The sequence below is a fragment of the Haliotis rubra genome, unplaced genomic scaffold (genome assembly GCF_003918875.1).
Source record: "Haliotis rubra isolate DU_JTF1 unplaced genomic scaffold, ASM391887v1 Scf460, whole genome shotgun sequence".
NCBI lineage: Eukaryota > Metazoa > Mollusca > Gastropoda > Lepetellida > Haliotidae > Haliotis > Haliotis rubra.
Window position 1 is genome coordinate 566,873 of NW_025767147.1, and position 12,166 is coordinate 579,038.

The 12,166-nt window shown below is 39.1% G+C and overlaps 1 protein-coding gene across 1 annotated transcript in view; it reads left to right on the forward strand.

Moving 5' to 3' along the window:
• The first annotated feature begins 3,417 nt into the window (after positions 1 to 3,417).
• Positions 3,418 to 12,166, forward strand: part of LOC124290283 (E3 ubiquitin-protein ligase mind-bomb-like) — a 98,844-nt gene continuing 90,095 nt past the window's right edge. Inside the window, exons 1-3 of the mRNA XM_046726994.1 lie at positions 3,418 to 3,546; positions 6,743 to 6,985; positions 8,703 to 8,874. Of these exons, the coding sequence (XP_046582950.1) occupies positions 6,757 to 6,985; positions 8,703 to 8,874 (401 nt within the window). The 5' untranslated portion in view covers positions 3,418 to 3,546; positions 6,743 to 6,756. The remainder of the gene's footprint in view (positions 3,547 to 6,742; positions 6,986 to 8,702; positions 8,875 to 12,166) is intronic.

Genomic DNA, 12,166 nt, shown 5'->3' on the forward strand with positions numbered 1-12,166 from the left:
CATACCTGTCACGTGCATAGCTGACCTACATTGACGAACGTTGACCTTTGACCAAACACTGCCGCTGTTACAGGTCATTGGCTCCCTCCCTCTGCAAGCAGTTTGCGTTCTGCTGTTTATTTTGTTGACAGTTACATAGACAGATTCTTTAATACAAATGCATACAATCGGTGATTTACAATGTGATTAGGTTGTGTGACAAAACATCCACTTGCACAGTTTGAGATCGATTGGGTCATTGGATGAAGAGATATTTACAAAAAACCGTGTCCACATGCATTTCATGCCAAACTATAGGACACGTGCCTTTAGTCCTTAGTAACCATTACACAACCCCTGTGGTCGACGTACGAACATGATTATGTACACGCAGATTGAAAACCTTTCGTAAATCAGGCTAACTCCGACGTCCAAGAGCCCAGGCGCCAAACCTGTTACAGACAGGTCACCAATTAGCCCAGGGAACCAACTTCACGTCGATGGGCAACATGTGCATGGGTTGTGCATATGCAACGTCTAATAGAAGTTTTAAACGACGGCACCCAATGTGCCTGACCCATGTCATAAACCGCCGTCAGTACGGATATCTATAAATCTATAAATATATATGCACTCTATAGTGCATAGGCCATATATTTGTCGAGTGACGGAGCTATGCTAGCCCGCCATTTCTATTTACAGGTGGGTTTTCTCGCTGGCATAAAGCCAAGGTTGTGTTTCTACTTTCGGTTTAGTGAGATCGTAGTTGTTGACACGGACGTCCAGATATTGCTGTGGAGACTTTCACATCTGTGATATCCTGGTAAGTGTAACAGTTATAATAACACGATTATATTCATAATACATGCCCATGTTATGCTGCACCCACTCATGTTACGTTGTGTTATTGTGAGAATGTATGAACTGTACCTATTCGATCTTGTCATGTACAGTGGCGTAGCTACAGCGTAGCACAAAAAGCACGTGCTCACACTTTAAAATTGACCAAAAAAATGTTGTGATTCAAGATGCTAAAAAATATATAACATTTAATTTGTGTTCATGTTTTCTGTGTGGTTTCTGGTACAATACCGTGGTACCCGAACGCAACTTGCCCCGCGGATCATTTATAGCAATATACATTATGCAATAAGTTATGTCTGGAAACAGGTTGACACTTCAGTCCGAAATCGTTCCTTCTATAGGCGACATTGTTGATCTATTCTTTGAAATTGTTTTACCCCCTTAAGTATTGTATATTTTGTTATGTGCAGAAATGAGGAAGAAATCAGCAACACGTTCATCAGGTCCATTGATTATTACTTCGTTAAACAACCCAAATTGACTGAAACAATCGTTACCTCTTCATGACCACATCTCTCAGGAAATGGGGCAGAGGTTGATAAAAATTGTCCTTAACGGTCGTTTTGAAGCACACTACCTAGTGCCTAGCTCACTGCACAACCTTACTGATGAAATGTAGGGGCATGTTGCGTCAAAGCGACATTGTGCAACTAAAAGTTGAAGTCCGATGTAGGAAATGCCGTTGGCAGGACATAGCCATCGAAGAAAGGCCATCTTATCTGCTAACAACTCTCTACTTTGCCAAGGAGGATCTTTATCCTCACATCCATTGGCCGTGAAAACCTTGGCGACAATGCCAGTGTCCTATGCAACAGGGTGCGGTCTTTCAGCACAATGAGACGCTTTAAGACTTATCTCAGGTCAGCATCTGTTAACTGGCAGGTTGTCTTCACTTGCACTTATTCACGTATATTGTGATTTCGTGGTACACATTGACAAATTAGGTCAATTATGCTTTGAAGCTGAAGTGTTTCGAGTTTTCTTTAAGATGTTTTAGTACTTAACTATTTACAATATGAACTTGGTCAGGGTCTGCTTCAGTTCGATCTGGTAGATTGGAGTGAATTTTTATAGTTTACATGTCTTACCAGGTTATTGATGTTTGTCTTAACTTTGTCTCGTGTTCAGAAGAATGTTTTACTTTGAGTGTGATATACTCTCCCTGATTTCAAAATGTTTCATCATTTGTGCCTGCACTCTGCATTATCCTTGCTATGTGCCTGATGTAGAAATGTAATAATGCACAATGGCATATCACGACAATGATATATATACAATGTAAGTAATATATAGGTGTTCCTTAACTAAAACATCAGCTTAAACATGTTTGATACACTTTTTTTGTATAAACGTAAAATGTTGAACTGGCTGAGTTGGAGATATGATAGATGACCTGATCACTGACATTTCAATAGGGTTCTGTTTACACTTGACCGTGAATCTGTTTACCAGTCATACGTCCGAGGTGTATCTTATCGCTAATGCATTTTCTTTCCTTGTTCTGGTCTTTATTGGCTGTACAACGATTCGCTAATTCACGTTAGATGCTCGTGTTGCCGGGTTTCCGTTTTCCGTTTTCCGGGTCATGTGATCAGCTAATGTATTCGCTGTTCCGGGTCATATTGTCACCATGCTCCACACACAAATCCCCACGCTTTTCACACCACACACCAGTCACCACACACTAATCACCACGCTCCACACACCAATCCCCACGCTTTTCACACCACACACCAGTCACCACACACTAATCACCACGCTCCACACACCAATCCCCACGCTTTTCACACCACACACCAGTCACTACACACTAATCACCACGCTCCACACACCAATCCCCACGCTTTTCACACCACACACCTGTCACCATACACTAATCACTACGTATATACACCTCTCCCCACGCTCCACACTCCAATGCCCACGCGCCACGCTCCACACACACGTGGTCAACCAGCAAGGAGCCCCACGTCGACCCCGTGACAACCTCAGATACTTCATGCACATGGCATCATTTTGATATATGATATGCCTGCATATATATCTTTCTCCCTGTGTGAGACAATTGGGGCAAACGGGATGTCACTGATCAAACATGTTTGTTATCAAATCTGAGCTGTTTTGGCCCCCGTCACACGCATAGGACTTGCCTTCGGGTGGCTTGAGAGTGGGAAAACGTGACATCATCCAAACATGTCACAAATGACGTGAAAGCTAGGACACGTGCCTTTTAGTCCATAGTAACCACACAACCCTGTGGTCGACGTACGAAACATGACATGTACACGTAGATTGAAAACCTGTCGTAAATCGGGCTAACTCCGAGTTCCAAGAGCCCCGGCGTCAAACCTGTTAAAGACAGGTCACCAATTAGCCCAGGGAACCAACTTCACGTCGATGTGCAACATGTGCATGGGTTTGTGCATATTCAACGTATAATAGATGTTCAAACGACGGCACCAATGTGCCTGACCCATGTCATAAACCGCCGTCAGTACGGATATCTATAAATCTATAAATAAATATGCACTGTATACTTCTGTAGGCCATATATATGTCGAGTGACGACATTTCTATTTACAGGTGGTTTTCTCGCTGGCATAAAGCCAAGGTTGTGTTTCTACTTTCGGTTTAATGAGATCGTAGTTGTTGACAAGGACGTCCAGATATTGCTGTGGAGATTTTCACATCTTTGATATCCTGGTAAGTGTATCAGTTATAATAACACGATTATATTCATAATACATGCCCATGTTATGCTGCACCCACTCATGTTATTGCCAGGTTATTGTGAGAATGTATGAACTGTACCTATTCGATCTTGTCATGTACAGTGGCGTAGCTGTACAGCGTAGCACAAAAGCACGTGCTTACACTTTAAAATTGGACCGAAAAATGTTGTGATTCAAGATGCTAAAGAATAACATTTAATTTGTGTTCCTGTTTTCTGTGTGGTTTCTTTTACCATACCGTGGTACCCGAACGCAACTTGCTTCAGTGGATCATTTATAGACAAAGCGTGTTTTGTCTACTCTACTCAATGCAAATAAGTTATGTCTGAAACAGGCTGACACTTCAGTCCGAAATCGTTAGTTCTTTGAGATTGTTTTACCCTTAAGCTATTGTATATTTTGTTATGTGCAGAAATGAGGAAGAAATCTGCAACACGTTCATCAGGTCCATTGATTGCTACTTTGCTAAACAACCCAAATTGACTGAAACAATCGTTACCTCTTCATGACCACATCTCTCTGGAAATGGGGCCGAGGTTGATAAAATTGTACCTAATGGTCGTTTTGAAGCACAGTACCTAGTGCCCAGCTCACTGCACAACCTTACTGATGAAATGTAGGGGCATGTTTCTGTCAAAGCGACATAGAGATTGAGACACTGACATGTTGAAGTCCTGATGTAGGAAATGCCGCTGGCAGGACATAACCATTGAAGGAAGGCCATCTTTATCTGCTAACAACTCTCTACTTTGCCAAGGAGGATCTTTATCCTCACATCCATATGGCCGTGTCCTATGCAACAGGGTGCGGTCTTTCAGCACAATGAGACGCTTTAAGACTTATCTCAGGTCAGCATCTGTTAACTGGCAGATTGTCTTCAACTTGCACTTATTCACGTATATTGTGATTTTCGTGGTACACATTGACAAATTAAGTCAATGACATATTCGCACAATGTCAAGCTAGAAGACTGGCTCTTCTATGACCAACAACTGTGATGACCCGATGCTGCTGTGATAGTTTGTTGAATCCCTCTGTCGAGATCCAACGTATGCTTTTGAAGCTGAAGTGTTTCGAGTTTTCTTTAAGATGTTTTAGTACCTTCTAACTATTTTTTACAATATGAACTTGGTCAGGGTCTGCTTCAGTTCGATCTAGTATATTGGAGTGATCTTTTATAGTTTACATGTCTTACCAGGTTATTGATGTTTGTCTTAACTTTGTCTCGTGTTCAGAAGAATGTTTTACTTTGAGTGTGGTATACTCTCCCTGATTTCAAAATGTTTCATCATTTGTGCCTGCACTCTGCATTATCCTTGCTATGTGCCTGATGTAGAAATGTAATAATGCACAATGGCATATCACGACAATGATATATATACAATGTAAGTAATATATAGGTGTTCCTTAACTAAAACATCAGCTTAAACATGTTTAATACACTTTTTGTATAAACGTGTAAATGTTGAACTGGCTGAGTTGGAGATATGATAGATGACCTGATCACTGACATTTCAATAGGGTTCTGTTTACACTTGACCGTGAACCTGTTTATCAGTCATACGTCCGAGGTGTATCTTATCGCTAATGCATTTTTTTCCCTTGTTCCTTGTTCAGAGGCTGTACTACGATTCACTAATCCACGTTAGAAGCTCGTGTTGCCGGGTTTCCGCTTTCCGTTTTCCAGATCATGTGGTCCGCTAATGTATTCGCTGTTCCGGTTCATGTGATCAGCTAATGTATTCACTGTTCCAGGTTATGTGATCAGCTAACATATTCGCAGTTCCGGGTCATGTGATCTGCTAATGTATTCACTGTTCCAGGTCATGTGATTAGCTAATGTATTCGCTGTTCCAGGTCATGTGATCAGCTAATGTATGCGCTGTTCCAGGTCATGTGATTAGCTAATGTATTCGCTGTTCCAGGTCATGTGATCAGCTAATGTATTCGCTGTTCCAGGTCATGTGATCAGCTAATGTATTTGCTGTTCCAGGTCATGTGATCAGCTAATGTATTCACTGTTCCAGGTCATGTGATCAGCTAATATATTCACTGTTCCGGGTCATATTGTCAGTTGATTTATTCGCTGTTCCAGGTCATGTGATCAGCTAATGTATTCGCTGTTCCAGGTCATGTGATTAGCTAATGTATTCGCTGTTCCAGGTCATGTGATCAGCTAATGTATTCGCTGTTCCAGGTCATGTGGTCCGCTAATGTATTCACTGTTCCGGGTCATATTGTCAGTGGATTTATTCACTACTGCAGGTCACGTTGTCAGTTGACTTAGTTACATAATTGTCAGGTTATCTATTTAATTTTTCCGGTCTTTATGTCAGGTTGTTTTAGTGATTGTTTATGGCCATTTTGTCGGATGGTTACGTTTGTTATTTCAGGTCATTTTCTCAGTTGATATGATATTAATTAATTGTTGCGAGTCATGTTGTCAGTTGGTTAATCGTGGGACGCTGTTAGCTGGTTTATTCACTGTTTCAGGTCATGTTGTTAATTGATAAACAAATTGTATCTATTGTTTCAGGGCATATTGTCAGGTTATTGGTTCACTTTGGCGGGTCATGCTGCAGGTGTATATTTACGTGTCATATCATGTCAGTTAAATGTGTATTTCTTAGGTAGTATTGTCAGCTGCTTGTTGTATTGGCTCAGACCATGTTTTCATTTCAAACTGATCTTGACGTCATTTGCTTCTTTTGCTTCTGTGATGTTGTCATCTGATTGTTTGAACATGTCAGGTTTTATAATGATTTATTGTATTTTAGTCCATAATTTATTGTTGATATACCAATACTGACAATTACGATTATGGCTCTCGCAATCGCAGGACTGTGATCAGGCTATATCGGGGATTCGAACTGATGAGCATAGCTTTCGCAGTCGGCTAACACTTAATGGCAAAAGATTACACAGGCACTTCCGGTTGAGGTGATGTGGCATCGCAACCACGAGAAATGGTTGCATGATGTTTAACCCAGAGCATACTTTTACATTTTCTCTTTAATAAACATGTGTCTACTCATTGCCTCTATAGTGTCCCCAAACGATGACTGCTACTGACCCTTTCCGAGTATGAGAGTGGTCACATGTAGAACTTTACCACCGTTTCAAGCTAATGCTGATTTTGAAACTTATTCTCTATCATTGCTCTTCAGTGTGTCCACTCACGATGACCGCTACCTACCCATGTCCGGGCATCAGAGTGGTCAGAGGTCCCGACTGGGCCGGGAGAGATCTAGATGGCGGCGAAGGTCACGTGGGAACGGTTGTGAAGATAGAAGATTCTGATTGGCAAAAGGCAAAGTGTCTGTTGGTCTGGGACAGTGGCCGAGAGATCCAGTACCGGGCAGGATATGATGGCAAGTTCGAGCTGTTGGTGTTTGACTCAGGTCCTACAGGTATGATACTGAAGATTGAAGATTGACCGAATGTCAGGAAGTTTGCACTGAAAATGAACGATGTCAAAGCGGTGTTCAAACTCGTGTGAACGAGCGAGTTTACGAGCGAGTTCACGCGAGAGTTTGAACAACGCTTTGACATCGTTCATTTTTCAGTGCAAACACACAAACTGACATTCAATCTCCTTATATGGCCTTCGCACTTTGAAGTTTACACATATGTTTTCCAAATCCAATTTGTAGATGATCATTGTTTAGTGTGTTTTAATACCTGTAAAATGTTGTAATGCCATTCGGTTCAAGAACGTACGTATTATTAAAGCGATGTTTGTATACACAGCGATTATTTTACACATGTATCCCAAACCCTTGAAGAAATAGTTCTCAAAGTATTCGATCTTTAAAATATAACAACAAATTCGTTATGAGGTTTGAAACTGCTTTAATAAATATAATCAATAACAGTATCAAACAGAAACAAATATCAGAAGCAATAACAATACCATTTTAACAAACTGGCATTGTACCTTTCACTTGTAAATACCTTGTTTGACCGCGTAATAATACACTGACCGACTTCGAAGTTGTGCGGCGTGGCGAATGGGAAACAGATCTTGTTGTATTCTATTTATTTGTGATTGTTTATTGTGAAATTTATTGAGCAGTTGTTAAACAGACCTCGGGCAGAAAACCTGCGGGATTAACCCGCAACTGCGAGACATTAAACTCCTGTGAAAAGGAACAATGTTCGGCAATCCGTTTGGTAGTGACATTGCCAAACTTGGGGTGACTTGAAACAGGTTCGTTCGCGAAATTGGTATAACCAATTATTGGGGGTCCTTGAAACCGAAGCGAAAAACGTTCACACACGTATGAACGGTGTTTACACGAGTATGAACGATTAGAGGGGTTCAAGAGTAATGAACCTTGAAATTTAGATCACATGACCGCTCTCTCAACCAACCAACGTTCGGGAATCTGTGTAAACTTGAAAGCACGAAATTATATGAAGATGATATCTTGAACTCTGCTCATTGACAAAAATTGCGTACTGTTGAGCAGTGACATTTGAAAAAATATCCTGCCCAAAATTCAAACATATTTATTACCCTGGTGTGTAAAGCTGTGATATATAGAAATATTCAGAGTTTTAGAACATGTTATGTGACCAGTTGTAATTTGCTGTTTCCGATTAAAGGCAGCTATCACACATGCACAACAGTTAGTGAGTGAAAGTCAGCTCAACGCTGCTTTGAGTAATTTCCAGTTATATTACGGCATGTAAGCTTTACGCGGGAGGAAAGTTCAATGCAGTTCTCCGAGTTTACTACATTAATAAAATCCACCAGCAGGGTATGGTGTTTAAAACCCAGAAACACAATCAGGGCGAATCGATATTCGAAATCTCAAACCGTAGGCTCCTTGTTTCACCCAGGGACGCAACTCATAGTTCATAAGATGACTGGGGATCCTGGGTCCACAAAACCATTATAAATTACATACCATGTATTGAATGGAAGATTTATTTCAATAAAAGCACAGATCACCACAATATTAATTTTAACTTCCTGAATTGTTTTACGAGATGATTTTAATTAAGAATTATATTTATATTATTATTATTTTTACCTTTTAATCGTCTAGAATCAAAAATACATTCTGTGTTAAGTTACAGTTATGTTTGCATCTTACTAACATGCCTTTGTATATTGTCCAGGAGACCAACAGAAAGGCGTCATGTGTGATGGATGTGGAGAAGTTAACTTTTCAGGGATGATATGGACGTGCTCGACATGCACGGACTTCGACTTGTGCACCCTGTGTTACAACACAGAACGCCACGACACAGACCACGCCTTCCTCCGCTGTCTCACCAACAACTCACCACTGTGAGTACGCGTCTCAATGTCACGCATACACAATCTTGTGGTGTTAGCAATTTCTTAAGCAAGTTGTGTTGGAGAGGTGTATATCTAGGCACTTTTATAGATAATAAACATATTTCAGTCTCCATATTTGCCATAATGTAATCAGTTATATCTAGGGCATCATCACGGAAGTCATGAAACTGTTGTAAATTTTTTTTTAAGCTTTTGGGTTTAATTGTCATATAGAAAGCTTCGTGTGTGTTTTTTATCATAGTAACTACTAAAGTTGGCATCTTCTGCGCTTGACGTGTTAAAGTCAACAGATGAGGCTCATTTCTTTGTCATATTTTAGATATCGTGTGATACTGGGGTCAGGGTTATTCTGTCTCACAGTCCCTCAACCTTAGTATTTTCCCTATAGCAGAGCCCTCCCTGCAAAGCTAAAACCCTAAATGAAGCAAGTTTAATTTATATGGGTTTATTATTAATAAAATCCACCAGCAGGGTACGATGTTGATAAACCCAGAAACACAATGAGGGCGAATCGATATTCGAAATCACAAATTAGGCTCCTGGGTTCACCAAGGGACGCAACTCATAGTTCATAAAATGAGAGAAACAAAAATGTGGCGGATATTGTTCCCTTCGCTCTTTGATATTCTTAATTTTGTCACATATGTTAGGATGTTTTAAGTTTCAAAAGCACAATCTACAGTATCTTGTTAATAGTGCTGATCATCAGAGGAGTAATAATTTTTATTACTCGGAAATATAGTCAGTGTCAGCAGTTGCCTATCATGCAAAATCCAAATATCAAATTAATTCATATGGGTGCCTATAAAACGATGCTTTAAATATTTCAGAATTTTTATAAAGAGTTGCATGGGACCTTCAATTGAATTATCATCCTCCATGTGGATCGAATACAAAAACTATGTGAGAAGAATAGTGACTTTCTGGAGTAATGGACGGAGTGAAATACTGTGTATTTCTTAATTATGAGAACATTATTTGAAGTTTTGTTACAACATAAATTATTCGCATATATTGGTATATTTTAGGAGTATTACTACAACAGTATTTTGATTAATTCACTGGAAATGATAGCAAGGTATGTTTTAAGATTCTTTCTTTCTTAAGTAAATGTGGGCGGGTAATAAAATAAATAATAATGTAATCAATTATAAATAATTATTTAATTGATAGACATATCCTATTCATATGATTTTAAAGCAGAACTAGACAAACGAACACTATGCATATCATGGCAGGACAATCACTTGGTATTAACTTAGTTTGTTGGCTCCTGCTTTTAGATATTTTTTTTAATTAATGTATTTACTAATAAGATAATTCTAAAAGTGAATGCTAGTACCATAACTCATCAAAGTTATCTCAACGTTCAGAGAATCTGAAAAAGCAAAGTCTACGTTTTGGTCACGCCCTGGTCACGCATTATCCAATCCTGGAACAGAATAACTTTATTAAGTTACAAAAATCTAAGTTGACTTTTCTTTTAACGGAATGAATATTGAAACATATATTTAACCCAGATTTGATGTAATTCGATCTTCTTATAAATCATCAGCTTTTGGGGAGGTTACTAATATTTGAAGACTCAGCCAAAGCTAGTGTTTTATTCAGATGTTGGTTTTGGACAAATTGTACAAGGTTTGTAGGAGGTGAACGCTTCAGGACAATTTCATGTGTGTTTTCCTAAACTTTTGTTATGACTTTTACCAAATTTTGAATCAACTTACTATAAATTTTATGACACTACTAAGCATCTCAGAAAAGGAAATAGTGTTATTAGTGTTATGTCCTCTAGGGTTATATTCTCAGATCTGATAAAACAAAGATTATCATTGTTTAAGAAGCAATAATGTCAATATGTAATTGTATTGACGAGAAGCTTTGAACTTAGGGTATATTCTTTGCACCTTATTTACACTAGTAGTTAGCAGTGAAATATCTCTGATGAAAAAGCAATGTATTTTATTTTGTATTTTGTGTAACATTCTATTTCAATGCTAGTTCTTTGTTCGGATAACTGTGGATCCTCTTTTCAAAGATTTTGCATCACAGGTTTCCTATTTCTGCAAGATGGGTCTGCTAGTGTACATGTGCAGACTGTATCTGGGATCTTCTTTGTGTTCTGGTGCTATGGCATACCTTTTCATAAACGCTGGCAGTTCAGGAAGTCCATTATTGTATTACAACTCTGTCCTTCCAAGTCACTTGTAATGATGACCCGGGGTCATGCACGTTAATTGCGCTCTGACCTAACCGGTAAGCTGTTACGTTTACTGCGACTACATCCCGTCTCTTGACACCAAAACAAACATACATTTCACTGATAGTTACTGAAGTAGCTTTTCCCCAAGTGACCAACAAAATTTAAACTATTTTTTTCTTATTACGTCCAAGGGGATCATTAAGATATACGTTAATGGCATGTGGTCAGTTGGTGTTATTAGGAAGATATTTCACAAAAAGGGTTCCCCAGCACCGCACCAAATGTCACATACTTGAACATATCTGTACTCAAATTAAGCATAAGTCATGGTGATGAAAATGACAGCACTAAATACTTAAAACTGTGGTTAGTTGTAATTACTATAATGTATGTGCTTTTGAAAAATATAAAGGTCTTACACTATTTCATCCAATCACAGATGACACATTTCCCTATCACTTCAGATGTCTACAAACGCTATTCGCTCAAGGAGCCTATGATTCTGATTTAGTGTAGTGGAATCTGTAGGAACATTAGGAAACATGTGACGTAGGCAAATCTGTGATTCATGTATTGTATATACATGTAGCTTTTCAGAAAAAAATATCGGATGAAGCTTCAAAACGTTTTCTTGTCCTACATGTCTATATGCCACAAGAGAGCTTTGAGAGTTTATGTTTATTTCATCAATGCTTTGGAAAATGTATTTTTGCATTAATATAGAAAATTAATAATCATACATATACCATGGGACTTTACTCATATTTCACACTAGAAGGCTGTCCTGGGTTAATTCCATGCATGACTGGGGCTGCCTAGATCATATCAACCCAAAATATATTATGAACGACAAAAATCATGGAATTCAGGCCAGAAATTGGATAGGTTTCACATTAAGCAGCTTTAACATCCTGACATATGAAAGGCTGGATGATGAACTTTGCCAGAAAGTTTAACGAAAGGGGTTGGATTATACCCAGCAGTCTAAAACACTCATTAGAGAACCCTACCGCGTGTTAGGCGAGGAAGGAAAATGACCCCTTAAACAGATGGAATCGTTTTCAGCACACAACATGG